General features: G+C 32.5%; 5 protein-coding genes across 13 annotated transcripts; 3 read left to right on the top strand and 2 right to left on the bottom strand.

Annotated features, from left to right (window-relative positions):
• Positions 1-109: 109 nt before the first annotated feature.
• On the bottom strand, positions 110-7327 carry LOC109855807 (cullin-1). 2 transcript variants are annotated; one of them, XM_020430421.1, is made up of 13 exons: positions 7052-7327; positions 6316-6535; positions 6059-6221; positions 5757-5975; positions 5232-5486; positions 4581-4874; positions 4196-4459; positions 3903-4082; positions 3639-3788; positions 3174-3413; positions 2910-3013; positions 2610-2829; positions 110-2312 (listed from the first exon to the last, which is right to left on the bottom strand). In XM_020430421.1, exons 2-13 carry the CDS (start codon positions 6474-6476, stop codon positions 2232-2234), a joined length of 2331 nt encoding a protein of 776 aa, XP_020286010.1. In that variant the 5' UTR covers positions 6477-6535; positions 7052-7327; the 3' UTR covers positions 110-2231. The 2 variants fall into 2 exon arrangements, with proteins under 2 accessions (XP_020286010.1, XP_020286009.1); XM_020430420.1 differs by having other exon boundaries at positions 3903-4103.
• A 216-nt stretch (positions 7328-7543) lies between these two features.
• Positions 7544-9597, top strand: LOC109855839 (translation initiation factor eIF-2B subunit beta). The gene is made up of 6 exons (XM_020430487.1): positions 7544-7856; positions 7934-8020; positions 8133-8414; positions 8622-8778; positions 8866-9260; positions 9342-9597. The coding sequence occupies exons 1-6, from the start codon at positions 7789-7791 to the stop codon at positions 9412-9414; spliced, it is 1062 nt and encodes a 353-aa protein (XP_020286076.1). The 5' UTR covers positions 7544-7788; the 3' UTR covers positions 9415-9597.
• A 325-nt stretch (positions 9598-9922) lies between these two features.
• On the top strand, positions 9923-11660 carry LOC109855844 (28S ribosomal protein S18c, mitochondrial). 2 transcript variants are annotated; one of them, XM_020430499.1, is made up of 4 exons: positions 9923-10179; positions 10263-10470; positions 10558-10661; positions 11575-11660. In XM_020430499.1, the coding sequence occupies exons 1-3, from the start codon at positions 10060-10062 to the stop codon at positions 10647-10649; spliced, it is 420 nt and encodes a 139-aa protein (XP_020286088.1). In that variant the 5' UTR covers positions 9923-10059; the 3' UTR covers positions 10650-10661; positions 11575-11660. The 2 variants fall into 2 exon arrangements, with proteins under 2 accessions (XP_020286088.1, XP_020286086.1); XM_020430497.1 differs by lacking the exon at positions 11575-11660 and having other exon boundaries at positions 9925-10179; positions 10558-10716.
• Positions 10802-13262, bottom strand: LOC109855841 (neuralized-like protein 2). 4 transcript variants are annotated; one of them, XM_020430489.1, is made up of 5 exons: positions 12943-13262; positions 12289-12659; positions 11539-11871; positions 11363-11477; positions 10802-11038 (listed from the first exon to the last, which is right to left on the bottom strand). In XM_020430489.1, coding segments are annotated over exons 1-5 (864 nt in total). In that variant the 5' UTR covers positions 12987-13262; the 3' UTR covers positions 10802-11037. The 4 variants fall into 4 exon arrangements, with proteins under 4 accessions (XP_020286078.1, XP_020286081.1, XP_020286080.1 ...); XM_020430492.1 differs by lacking the exon at positions 12943-13262 and adding an exon at positions 12798-12861 and having other exon boundaries at positions 10802-11477; positions 12289-12539; positions 12616-12659; XM_020430491.1 differs by having other exon boundaries at positions 10802-11477; positions 12289-12800; positions 12943-13256.
• Positions 13263-13332: 70 nt separating this feature from the next.
• Positions 13333-14795, top strand: LOC109855842 (ATP-dependent Clp protease proteolytic subunit, mitochondrial). 4 transcript variants are annotated; one of them, XM_020430494.1, is made up of 5 exons: positions 13333-13433; positions 13631-13780; positions 13858-13992; positions 14081-14471; positions 14554-14795. In XM_020430494.1, exons 2-5 carry the CDS (start codon positions 13745-13747, stop codon positions 14697-14699), a joined length of 708 nt encoding a protein of 235 aa, XP_020286083.1. In that variant the 5' UTR covers positions 13333-13433; positions 13631-13744; the 3' UTR covers positions 14700-14795. The 4 variants fall into 4 exon arrangements, with proteins under 4 accessions (XP_020286083.1, XP_020286085.1, XP_020286084.1 ...); XM_020430496.1 differs by having other exon boundaries at positions 13363-13433; positions 13640-13780; XM_020430495.1 differs by having other exon boundaries at positions 13422-13509.
• Positions 14796-14797: the final 2 nt, after the last annotated feature.

Consider the following 14797-nt stretch of genomic DNA (forward strand, 5'->3'; position numbering starts at 1 on the left):
TCAAAAAATTCTCGCAAAGAGAAAGAGAGGAGACAGAGAGGAGGGAAGGAAAGGGAGAAAGGAAAGAGAGGTACAACTCTTTTTTTTAAATAAAATACATCAAGTTATATGTTTTTGCAACTATAGATATTGGTACTTACCCTGTGGGCAAGTCAGTTAATAATGCCATTAATTACAATTTAGCTTGTTTTGTTTTTTTTTGTCTTTTTTTTTGTTTTTTTTTGTTTTTTTTAATCACTGACAATATGCGATGATAAAATGTTAATAGCAGAATATTCTATGACTGTGATATATATTTCAAATGTCTTGAAGGTGTCCACCTTCGTTTTTATATACAATTATCAAGTCTACGGCACGCGATGCTTCTTTTCGTGCTTGATCGTATATGCAAATCGTATGCACATTAACCAATTCTTTGATTTCAAAATCACAAATTGGACAATTCTGGAGCTTATATGCGATCTAGCACAAAAAGAAATCATCGCGTGTCACAAACTTGAGTTTCAGGACTTGAAACTTAGCGAGTAAATGAAATGAATTTTACATTCTTTTAACTATCGCTTAACTCTTTCCTTCTTTTTAATCACTTCATACACAACATACACGTGCTATCTTTCTATTGCACTCAAAATACCAAATTCAACACTCTGATTTAATAAAAATGTTAATAATCATCTAAATCCAAAAGTTTAATCACGATTCGCTGTGTTATTTCTCAAACCCTGTGCGTGCTCCGTAGTTCAATGATAATGATATTGATTACCTTTATTTTTGAGACAATCTGCACATTCAAAATTTTCAATATTCTTGAATTTAAGATATTGAGTTTATATAATAAATTGTTAGTTAACATCTATAATATATATGTTTTTTTGACGAGGTGTCATCCAATTTTTTGTATTCTAATTTCACAAATATACATAACATTCTACTGAAGATACAATTTACGATTAAATTATATCCTATTAAAATAAAAATATAATTTTAATATAGAATGTTGCATTTTATTGACATAAAATTTTCTAGCTCCAAATGTTCCTTCTGCTAAAATGTATTACTATCCATGTGCTTGCATAACGATTTGTTACGATGATGTGTTTCTTGTTAAATTTCATATTTTGGTATAAAGCGTATATGTACACACATACAGTTCTTTAAACTATAATTTACAATATTTTCGATAAAACACATAATGGACACAGTAAAAAGTGGTTTATACTTTTTTCACATACGCTTCTGACATCATAAAAGCAATATTAAATTTACTTTACCAAGAAGTAGTCGAGAGTTTTGATATTCTGAATTGTGTAAGGTCAAAAAATATTAAACTTAGCAACTTATAAAATGACAAAACACCAGCGTTTAAATATTAGCTTTGTAATATATATGTATATATTAATCTTCTATGGATATAATGGAAAATCCTGTGTCACACAGTCTGCAAAGCCTAGAACAAATAACACACTAACCAATGACAAGCCAACATTAAAGCACGTGAGCGATAATACTGGCCTGTGATTGATTAATTTGCTTACTACTGCTAAAGTTTTTTTATATGTGCTATTACTCTGATGCTGAAGCAATATATTTCATATGAGAACTAGCACAGGCAGTAACACATTTAGCACACATTCGACTCTTAATAATAATATAATTGTATGAAATAATCTTATTAATATCTCATGTATGTACCCACATACATGCGCGCACGCACACACATACATATCCACGCACACCCGCGCACACACACACATAATAGTGGTCGCGAGGTTGTCCTGATTTTTATCCTCGAGATTGGCTTATCGTTATTGGTCGACTCCAGTAGGAGATGATCCTTACTCCAATTACACTTTTGACTCTAACGAACAGTTAAATTTATTCTTCAGTTTTTCATTATTGTTTTGATGTCTCTTAAATGAATAGCAGATACCGCGAGCACGATCGGTCTCGATAAGACAATCTCGTGATCACTACTATTGTATATATATAAAAGAAATAATATATCAAGATGTTAATAAAATTGTCATTAAGTGTGTGTGTAAAGCCAGTCTCTATAAATGCGACCAGAAAGACAAGGTACAAAGGCATCCACACATGTACAGAATAAAAATATATGGAGAATTATACATTGAAAATTCTTAAATAAATATTGTGATACGTATAATGCAATGTAAGATTATCTTATTTTTGCATACATGAGTGTTGTTGTATCGTTGTCCTAAATCGACTGATCATGCCAAGTAGCTGTAAGTGTCCTTTTGACCCTCTGTGCGTTCCAAATATTCTTTTTCAATTAAAATATCTATACATTTCTGAAAGAAAAAAATCAGTATTATATGTAAAAGATAAAATTTTATAAACTTTGGATATTTTGAATACGGGTCGAAAAAAGAACTTTTTATTAAAAACTTTATTTAAAACTGTTTTGTTTATGTAATAATAAGAGTTTGTGTAAATAATAAGTAAGTATTTAATAGATTTATGTCCAGAGATGGACGGGGAACATCCACAATAATACCAATTCCAAAACTAAAAAAACGAAAAAAAAGCGAGTGACTACTAAACTACAGTGTACAATATTATTATATAAACAAAATTTGTTTTCTTACCTTGATAACATGTACTCTTGGTTTGAATCTAGAACTTAATTGGTTCAATACTTCCGCCACTAATTGTTGGTGCTTCAATACTTTCCGCATTTTCATAATTCTAACAATTGCTGCCTGAATTAAAAGTTTTCTATCTTCTTCTATGTGTTTGTGTGTAGTTTCTTGTTCAACTTTTAATTCCGTTTTCATAGGTATATTGATATTTACTCTTAATTTTTTGCTATCAAATAGAAATCCATATTTTTTGATCAAATGTTATATTTGTAATAAACGCCCTATATATGTGAAAAAAATACATACTTTTTATATCCCGTAAAAAGTTCTACGGTTGATAATGGCGTCAGTTCAGCTATATCGTCGCTATTTGCAGTTAAAAGCTTAGCTTTCAGAAGTATTTGAATGACCTGCGGCAAAAAATAAATTTTAGTATTTTCATATTTCGCTCGTCACTTTTATATAAAATATACCTGCACTCACGGCCATAAATTAAAATAAAATGCTCCTTACCTTTGGAAGATTATTTTGAGATGCAAAGAATTTCTAATACAATATATTTTCTATTACCTGTAGTAAAAAATCCATTTTAATTTGTGTAGCATATTGTAATTGTTGTATTGTCCATGATGTAGATCCATTGTATGCTAACAAAACTGCCATTTGAAAAGTTGACGCTTGTAATGTATATCTGTTCTTAAAACAGTTCGTATGTAGCTCGCCTTTAGACATGTTATATAGCCAATTTAACTTTCTGCCGCTGTGTTGCGAACTATAGAACGTGGTGAACCTATGTACAGATCTTTCTAACTGCAAAAATTAAAAATTACCGTAAGGAAACTAGTTTTAGTGATTAATAAAAAGAAATTTTGACACACTAATTGTGATTATGTGTTCCATTAACATTTACTTCCCAAGTAGTTGAATTCAATATTTTCGGAGTTATCTACTTACTTCAAATAAGATCAAAATTATTATAATACATTAAATATATATAATAAATTAGTAATATAATATTGTGTTGATATATTTTACCTCCGTTGGCAAAGAGAATGTGAACGATTGTTGAAAAGGCCATGAACCAGAAGATAATACTTGTATACTGAAATCTATGTCCAAAGGTTCAGCGGAATTTGTCAAATGTCTCCTGAATTGTTCATTTAGATCTTTTGATACGCCGATATCCTACGAAACCGTTACGTTATTACACCAATAGTTCTTTATAGTACAGAAAGATTTTGTGCACATTAATAAATTGATTTCTAACTATGTGCAAACAAATGACACATTACAGTTTACCTGAAACATACGTTGTAATTTGGAAGTATATTCAAATCCACATGCTTGTTTTAGCTTAGAGATCATAGAAGCCTCTGCGTCGTCACTAGCAGACATGTGTTGCACCAATCGTTTGGCTAACATCTTACTATAGAATTTCTGGAATACGTCTTTATCTTCGATGTATTTAAATACTACCATCTGCGCATAGAGAAAATGAAACTATAACAATAATTAGACAGTTTTTTTTCTTCAATTTGAGAATACTTGTAAACTTAGAAAAAAAACCTGGAAATATATACAGCAACACTTACAACTTGATTAAGAGTATCTTCGAGTTCTGCCTCTTCCGGATTTTTACTGCTCTTTTTCAACAATAAATCACAATATTTAGCTAATAATTCTGGTGATTTACTGCTACTGTTCGCTGCTCTTGTAACTGAATTACTATTGATGAATCGTCCACAAGCTTTATCCAGAGCTGCTACGAAGCCGCTATCATTGTTAAATGCAACTAGTACTAAAGCGTTATATTTTTTGTGTACTTCTAAGATTGTATTTACATAAATTTTCGGATCCTACAAACGAGACAATTAGTATTACAAGTCAGTATGTAAAGAGGTAAGATTGCGATGCAATTTCAATAGAAAAAAAAGGTAGATAGATGATAAATAAAAGAGAGAAAGAGAACACACGTACATTAGCTGCAGAGTCGCCGCATTTATCTATGGCTGCAAGCCCCTGATTAGCAATGTGACTTTCCAAGAGATTTCTTAACTCTCCAAGGCCATTTGGTATTCTCGCTACTAATTGATACATTCTGCCCAAATCTGTATTTTTATCTGCATCCAACAGATTCTGGAACTCGGAATGAAATATGTCCAAGTGTTTCTCGATAAGTACTCTCTCACAGGTTTTCGCTAGACGTTCGAGAGTCGTCTGATGCAAATAAACTCGCACACGCTTTTGTTCTTCTAACAATCTTTGTTCCGCCTGAATTATTCACAAAAAACAATCAAGAAGAAAGGATAAAAAGGAAATGTTCGATAAAATGTTGATAAATTTGATCAAAAACAACAGATTGGCAGTAAAATTGTCAGCAGATCTGTCAACTGCAATTTTGACAGAATGGCAACAAAAACCGAGAACATCTATCGAAATAAAAAAAACAATTGTTTTGAAAAATTCGTTCGTTTTATCGGCAATTTGGCATGTGTCGTCAAATATCAGTTAACTCTGCTAACACATACCTGAAGACACATTTTTTGTGAGTGCGATTATGCCGCAAATCTGCTGACATAATTCTTTTATGTTTGATGGATAAATCCCACTTGGTATGTGTTTCTTTACCTTTTTCATATACTCCGTCACGGGATTTTGCCTAAGAAAATCTGAACTTTCACGAGTGTAAAATCGTTCTGTATCTTCCAGAAATGAATTCTCAAAATTTTCCTTATATACTGTCAGATTTTGACCTTTAGCACCTGGATCTTCTTCATTTAAACCCAATTCTACATAACAATTAATAACACCACTGACTAATCGAGTGTTTATTGTTTCACCATTACGTTCTCGTTCGATTAATTTTAGCACCGCATTGGTAACCTAAAAAAATACACAACACTAATACATATAACATCTTATCACTAACGACAATGTTTCAATTCTTCAAATTAAATTGTTATTATTTTGTTATTTATCAAAAACTCAAACATCAAAAAATTAATAATAATTTTAAATATTGACAAATGTTTACAATGATAACAAGACTATTCAAACATTTGTTTTACACACACACACACACACAAATAAATATGCACACATTCCCCTCTTGTAAGCATACACATATCTACACAAAAGATAAATTTCTTTTACCTGTTTGTTTAAATGCTTAAACAAATTATCTCGCCAAGTAACCAGAGCCAGTTGGTAAATTTCATAAATTCCTTTTCGTCCCTCTTCACACTCTCTGCGTACCCAATGACGATTAAGGTAGGCACATACGCCATTTAATACTTTGCTGCTGAACTGATATTCTTCCCACTGTCTTGTATAGAATTGGAGCACATCTTCGTCCATTAAATCAATGCCATGCTGTGTGCAATAAGAATTTGTTTGTATTACAAGATTCTGTTTTTACTCTGCTCCGATCAAAAACACAAGTTTTGTTTCTTTACTTTTAATAAATTAATAAGATAAGTCCTAAGAAAGTCTCGCAAGCGTTTGTAGAGTTCCAATCCTACTAATTGTGCACCTCCTTGCTGAACATGACCTCCTTTTTTTTTAGTGCTTGTTCTAGACATTTGTTGATGGACACTTGTACAATAATTATATACATGTCTATAGAAATTTTGTAAGAAAAATATGAGACAAAATGTTGCTTTTTTTTCAAACCAAAAAAAAAAAAAAAGAAAAATATAGTAAACAAGGATACGTGTAGAGTTCTATATATCTTGGTTTTGACATACACTGCCTCTTATAAACTTGTTCTATACCCTCTCGTAAATCACCCCAAATTTGATCTAAATCAATCTGTTTGAGGCCAGGAGGACCATTTTGATGACCTCCAGCTCCTCCACCTCTGTGTCCAGACATTCTGTTTCTAAACGCTTGTCGTGTGAGCGTCACTGTTACTATTGCTTTCTACAAGTTTTCTGTAATCACAAATAATAATTAATATAATCCTATCTGAAAAGTATAGTGTGTAAAAACATCACCTACACTTGGAAAAGAGAAAACATTTATATATTTGAACATTACTCATTATTTATCCAGACTTTTTTTAACTGAAGATTACTATGTGCAGTATAAAAACAAGATAAACAATAGCAACATATTTAGGTAAAGACATTTTACTAAATTAAATACCAAATTTAAATATCAAAGAAAGGAAATTCTGAATAAGACAATCGCCAACTGAAATCAACGGAAGTTCCGTTACAACTTGTGATATACGACTCATATTCATTGAAAGAAAAAGAAAGAGGGCAGAGAGAAAGAGAGAGAATGACGGACACTAAGAAAAGGAGGGGGAAGGGGAGAGAAAGAGGAAGAATAGTATAAGCGAAATTTTTTGTAACCATATCCCACTTCTCGTGAGAATAAGATGTAGCAAACAAATCATTTTACAAGTAAAAAATAGTATATGAAAAGGGAACTAACACACTCACCCTTTTCGATGTTCACCACCACATAACAAGCAGTTACAATGATGCGACGACTTGTGTGAAAACTAATGGCCAGGTTTGCTTCACAATCGAAAATGCGATAGAGACGTCGCGCTTTTTCTGACGGAATATTTACCACTGGTGCGATTTTGTTTATGCTCTCTTTATCGAAAAAAGTAAGCAAATTGTGGAAATAGTCGGAAATGAATGCAATATCCAAACGCTGTTGCGCTCGCAAATTTGCCACTCCGCTTCTTCGAAAGGTTAGCCTGCAGCATAACCAACCATACCATTCGATTTGTCACTATTAGAGAATCTGATCAGGGTAGCAAACATAAAACAACTTTTAAAGGTTGCGTTTCCAATATTTGCTTGTCACTATAGATTTATTTCCTGCACTGACTGCACTAGTTTACAGCATAGTTCACAGTCTATCCTTTTATCCATATGAGAAGAATTGCACGTGTTTGTATTTATTTATCTTTGTTTTATATCCAATGAGTAATAAAGTAAAATACACACAATGGCGTGTGAACTAATCTTTACGGTCCAAGAGCCATACTTGCACCAAAATACACACAAGTGACGTTTCCGAATGCAACCAGACACTGGCGTATGGACTAATCATTGAATAAAGAGTAAGTTACTCTTTATTCAATGGGACTAATAGAGTAGGTCTATAGAGCTATAATTGCAAAGATCATATTTTTTTGAGAAAATATCAACACAGACAACACAAAATGGTTAATCTAACACCAGAAAATATTAATCCAAATGTGCTACAAATGGCAAATAATATTCAACATGGGTAAAAAATTTGTTATCTAATTTATAACAATGATATCTAACCATAAAATATTAAACACACATGGTCTTATATTTTAGAGAAATAAAGGGTGCTCACAATATTGTAGTAGCTATCATTTCTCTATTCAAGGAATTAATCAGCAATACTGAATGGAACACAGCAAAGTATGATTTTTTAAATCTGTTGTAACAAGTATGAATTATGACATGTATCAATTTTTTTCTCTTTATCTAAAAGAATGGTTAAACTTTTACATTTTAATTTTGACTTTGGCAGAAATTTAATTGATGTCATCAGATTGAATGGAAAATATTTAATTGAGACACTTCCACTTGAAGCTTGCATTGGAAACATGGTAAGAAGAATACTGCAAATTATCAGAGAAGAGTATGTTTCAGAATTAAAGAATAAAACTGAGGAAAAGGATCCTAAGGAGTCCTTACATAAAATTCTCACAGCTGAGGATGATCAACAGATGGACTTCAATAAGTCAGTGCCTTTTCTTAAATCTGCTCTTGTAGAACACATAATTGAATTTGAAACAGAATTGGAAACTTGGTTAGTCACATAGTTATTTATATAATATGCATAAAGTACATTTTGATTAAGAAAATTAATAATAACTTTAATAATATATGTCTCTGTTATGTTTGAATATATATTTATTGAGGACTTCAGTAAATTGAATATATGTGTGAAAAATTATAATAAAATGTACAATATTTTATGTACACACATGTAAGAAACTTTTTCATATATTTGCAGCTCAGAAAACATTACTCAACAAGCTTCTGAGCACATACATTCAAACGAAATTATCATGACTATAGGAAAGTCCAAGTTAGTAGAAGAATTCTTTAAAAAGGCTGCTGCTTCAAGAGCTTTTGATGTTATAGTGGCTGAAGGTGGGCCATTTTTGAGTGTAAGTATATGTCACACATACAAGACTTTTACTTATTACTATTCTACTTATTAAAGTATACACAAAAAATCACATTATTTGTTACAGGGTCAGGAAATGGCAGTGAATCTAGCCAACGCGAAGATTAAAACCACGTTGATATCAGACGCAGCAATTTTCGCAATGATGTCACGAGTCAACAAGGTCATCATCGGAACGCATACCGTGATGGCAAATGGTGGACTCAGAGCAATTTCGGGAGCTCACATTGTCGCCCAAGCTGCCAAACATTATTCAGTTCCAGTGATGGTTCTATTGCCTCTTTATAAACTTTCGCCTTTGTATCACTGTTCATATAAGCAGGATGACTTCAATCAACACATTTCACCAATGCAAGGTGTGATTGACAGTACCAATGCGCCATTGCTAGAGAAGATACATGTGTATAATCCTGTGTTTGATTATGTTCCGCCAGATCTGGTCACGTTATTTATTTCCAACACGTAAGATATATCGAAATTGCATTCTAATTACAAACATATAACATATACCTCATATTAACAATGTTTTTATCTTATTTTTAGGGGTGGAAACGCACCATCTTACATATACAGATTGCTTAGTGAATTATATCATCCTGATGATTTTGAATTATAAATGCAGCCAAATCTCTTCTTGTCTTTCATATTCTTGCTCTCCTTTTGTATTCTTGACCAAATTTCTCCTCTGATCTCGTTATTTTCTATAGAATATATCGGAGAAAGAGAGCAAGAATACAAAGGAAATCTGGTCCTGACTTGTCAAGAATAGAGAGGTTTGACTGTGCTTTAGTCGCATATGAAATAACAGTAATAAATAAATATTAATTTTGTGTGTAATATTTTTTTTTTAATGCGTCTTCTTTCTTGACAAACTAACATTGCCTCATGTATTTGAATGTTGAGATGCAGATTTTAAGTACCGATACGTCACAAAATAGAACCACACAATGTAGACATAACACCGAAAAGAACATACATGCGTGTACGTATATAGCATAGCACTCACCGATAAACCGCTCTTGGACACGTAGTTGCCTATGTGCACCACTGTGGTCATAGCGCTGACAAACAGAGCGGAATAGCAATAACAGCTGATCGATGGTCGTAGCCGCTCTCACTCTCTCAGTCTTCTCGGTCTTCTGCTGATCACTGCTGATATTTAAAGCGCGTGAGCGCCTAAAGCGAACAAATTTATGGTTATGGTGGCATTTAACCGTACTCGACTCGTGCTTGTTTGCTTGTTTTTGTAATCAATCTTAAAATGTTTTCTATTGCATTAAAAAGAAGTAAACTCTCTTCTATCAGTAAAGTTTACACATCGCGTTTACAAACCACAAGTAAAAGTTTAGTGAATAATCTTGCTTCGATAGAAAAAGATAAGGTATATCTTCATACAAATTATATATGTGGCTTGTGTAAAACACAACACATCTGTATACATTATGTTTTCTACTTATATTGTAGCCCATAAGTATTGAAAATCCTTATGTAAAGGAAAAACGTCAGTGTCTTCTATGTAAATTGGATATAGAACCAGATTATAAAAATGTAAGGTTCCTTTCACAGTTTCAAAGTCGCCACACAGGCAGAATATATGGAAAGCACATCACTGGATTATGTGAATATAAACAAAAGAGAGTAGAAGAAGAGATTCTAAAAGCTCAAAGTGCTGGTAAATATGTTACAATTACTGCATTTTTTTTATTTAAGAGAAAGAAAACAAACTTTTATTACATTATGTAAACCTTATATTATGCAGGTTTAATGGGTTATTGGACAAAAGAACCGGAATATGTTAAAGACCCACCGTTATTTGATCCAAATCATCCGTTTAGGCCACATAAATATTAGATAAATAAGTGTGTATGTGCATATCTTCATATATATATATGTTTAATAATTTGTACGTGTGTGTGTGTGCGCGTATGTAACGAGGAAATATTAATAAACCAGAGAAAATGAGAAATAATTTCTTTTTTTTATAAATACACATTTATTTTGTTAAACATTGCTTTGGAGATACTTTATATATTAATATCATTCATTCTCATTACTTCAGAAACAATTTATGTATTAACATAAATTTTGTATTATCATGTAATAATAAATGAATCTGAATAGATATCAAAAAAACAAATAACTAATCAAAAAATAGATACAAATTTTACACATTGTGTAAATACTTATTTCCAAATATTTACAACTAAATGTTCATTACAATCTCACAGAATTTTGCGTTCCTGCAACAATCAACATTTCGTTACATTATGTACACATTAATAATTCAGTATTTTCTCTTAAGACAGACCATTTAAAGAACAATTAAACCACAAAAGAAGAATAGTATATTACGACTATGTTGACTGATTTCATAATAGAATATCCATATATGAAAGAAAATCTTTGTTGAAGTATGCAATCTTTTCTATTCTTATTATAGAAATAAGTATATATATTATGCCTGTATACAAAATTGTATTGGACAATGAGAGAAAGAAAACTAACCAAAATTTCACAAACAGTGTATAAAAAAGCGTATACAAATGGAATGAATCAGTTCTTACTATGATTGATACAACAGATATTCTTTCAATAATTTCGGCAGAGGGAGTAAATTGACCGCATTCCTCTTAGTATACTGCAATATAGCATCACGGCATGCACTCTGCAGTGTCGATACTGAAATATAAAATTGATGTTAAAACTGATTAGAACAATACAATATAATGTGAACACTCACCTCCATATAACTGAACTATTCGAACTTGTTTTGTAGTACCGTAGACATCCACCACTGCACGCAAGGGACCAGCTTTATAAGGGATATCCTTTCCACATACACCTTGATCTTCACCATTAATGATAAAATGCATCTCAGCTTTGTCAGGGCATCCAGCTTGTGGTACGTACATAATACCAATGCGACTACCAGCATCAGTAGGTAAGATACATTGAGAAGGACCATCTATGTTAGGTTTTAGAGCATTAAAAGGAATAACACCACGTGATGTCTGGACATTGATCCCATCTGTGACTAACTTTTTCTCTCTAGCTGGTATTCCTGGTGACTTACCTTTAGAAAACAAAATTTAATAAAATAATTTATTCAAATAAAACACTAGCATTTTAATCTGTTATGCTTCTTTACTGCCTGCTAATATATGCTAGTTGGTAAGAAAAAAACATAGCATAAATGCTATTTGTGTGACAATTTGTAGTATAAAGAAAAAGAAGATGTTACTTATAATGATTGTCTAGTCTTTACTATTAAATCACTCTATTAATGGTTTTTTGGAAATATTTAAAACCAAGTAAAGCAATATATGAAAACAGAATTACCAAAAATATTTTATAAATTTTCATTCAATATTTTCTCTAGTTATTGAAAAATAAAAAATATCTCAAGTGATATGTTCAAAATATTCCTTTTTCTCTTTGGGCACTGCAACAACAAAATGCTAGACAAATATTTTATGTATCAGATACTAACCAGCAAGAGAAGTATATGTGCACGGCAGGCCACCATCAACAAAATTATCCCAAATTGTTTGATTTCTCGTTATAGCAAGAATCCATGTATTGCCTAATCTAACCAAATTGGGCATAGCATACTGAGGCAGGCTATGATTGACCGAATCCGGATCAATCAAAGTAAGCCCTAGCCTCATATGTCCACTCCATCCTCTCTCAGTCTTTTCTATCTCCACAAGAAAGATCTCTCCTGGCTGTAGTGGCTTCTCACTGAAAGCCACCGAGTTGGCAAAACTCGTGGTGCGCACCGCTACTGTACTGTCCTCGCACAAACGAATATTCTCACCATGAATAGGATGGAATCTGGTCACTATCTTCCTGCATTCCTCACTCATGGTAGACACAGAGAAATTATAAGACGCTCATTCGAAAGAGTTTCTTCGTTATAATTGACAATATAGCATGCATCAACCGCATGCCTAATTTTGTATCAAGTTTATAAATGCCAGAAAGAGGCTGGTTCCTTACCGCCTTTTCGTCGAAAACAAAAAACGCGCAAAAGTTACTCTCAAGACTTCGGAATTGCCCAATTCTGCAGAGAACTTTACTATAAAAAAAAAGAAAAAAAAAAAAAAAAAAAAACCAAAGACAAAACAAAAAGAGAAAAAATTACTGTTTGTGAAGAAACGTGTAGAGTGAAAGATCTTTAATAAACATTTTTAATATATTATAACATCGGAAAGACAGGAATTGCCTCAAGGTAAACGTCAGAAGAGACTTCTAACAGGTTAAGTTCTCATCAGTACATTCAACAATGACCAACAATGACCAGGTACTGTCAAGTCAAAGTCAACCTGGTGAAGCTACAGACTTCTTAGCTGCGTTCCGCAATTCAGTACTGTGTCAGCGCGATAATGAGACGAGCAGCTGATCGGAACAAACTGCTTGAAACTGCTTTATGACAATCGAATGTGATTGGCTCTTACCAGAGAGAAGACTAAGGCTCGAATTCATAGTCGCTTCTCAAATCTTAAGGTATCTTTTCATACAGCAGCACGCTGCGGCAGCAAAACGTCACGTGCTGTCACAAATAAGATAAATAGATAAATGGCGTATGGACTACCCTTTCAGTCCACGAGCCACAAATGCACCAACCATAAATAGGTAAACAAGATATAGATTTGTGAAGGTCAAGGAAGAAACTATATTTTTCAAATAGTAAAACATAATTTATATAAAAGTAGGAACTTTTTTTTGACACAATAAGAAAAATCAAATATAAGGATAATCACTACTTTATTAAAGAATAGGTTATATATTGATACATACTTTGACTTTTATTTGTATTTCTCACCTTACAGTGTTTTCAGTTATCCAGCTTGTCTCTAAACAAGATAACCGTTCCGTTACGTGATGTTTTTTTATTGAAAATATAATTATATGAACAGTTAGTGCTTTCTCAATTATCTGTTAAAATGTTGCAAAAAATAAACAGTGTACTACAAATCACTGTAAGTATGTCTTATTAAACAAGTTATCTCTGAAAAATTCTAAATTTGTTAGTTGTTATTCTATCTTTAACTTTCAGGCTTGTGGACATAAAATGATCAGCAGACATTTAAACTATGTACCTATTGTAGTAGAACAGAGCGGCCGTGGAGAACGTGCATATGACATTTACTCACGTCTTTTAAAAGAGAGAATCATATGCCTTATGGGTCCGGTATGATGCAATTTGTTGTATTTATTATATTACAGATAATAATATATAATGTTTTATCTAAACTAATATATTTGATGTCTTTTTACAGATTACAGATGATGTGTCCTCTGCAGTAATTGCTCAACTTCTTTTTCTTCAATCAGAAAGCAGTAAAAATCCAATTCACTTGTACATCAACTCACCAGGTGGAATTGTAACAGCCGGACTTGGAATATACGACACTATGCAGTACGTTCTTCCTCCGATCTCCACGTGGTGCGTAGGTCAAGCGTGTTCTATGGCCAGTTTGCTTTTGGCAGCTGGAACCAAGGGCATGCGTCATGCTCTGCCAAACGCCAGAATTATGACGCATCAGCCATCGGGAGGTGCGCACGGCCAGGCTACGGATATTCAAATCCAAGCTATGGAAATTCTCAAACTGAAGAAACAGATAAATGAGCTTTATGTGAAACACACTGGGCAGGATCTAGAAAAAATAGGTATTTGACTTTGTTTTGTCACGTGAAAAGAAGTTTTTGTTACATTTTTGTATTTGTTAAAACAAATTTGTATATTTTGTAGAAAAATGTATGGAGCGGGATAATTATATGAGCCCAACAGAAGCCAAGGAGTTTGGATTAATAGACAAAATACTAGCGCATCCTATGCAGGATGAAACTACAAAAGACGCGACAGAGAAAACAGAGAGTGTGACAGCAAAGTCTTAAATATTACGGGTACATGTTCCATTTTATTGTTACAATGTAATAAATTGTATTAAAATTGTATCAATATTTAATAATAATAATATAAACTATAAAACAAT

The sequence above is a fragment of the Pseudomyrmex gracilis genome, unplaced genomic scaffold (genome assembly GCF_002006095.1).
Source record: "Pseudomyrmex gracilis isolate BER0280 unplaced genomic scaffold, ASM200609v1 scaffold_99, whole genome shotgun sequence".
NCBI classification, from domain to species: Eukaryota; Metazoa; Arthropoda; class Insecta; order Hymenoptera; family Formicidae; genus Pseudomyrmex; species Pseudomyrmex gracilis.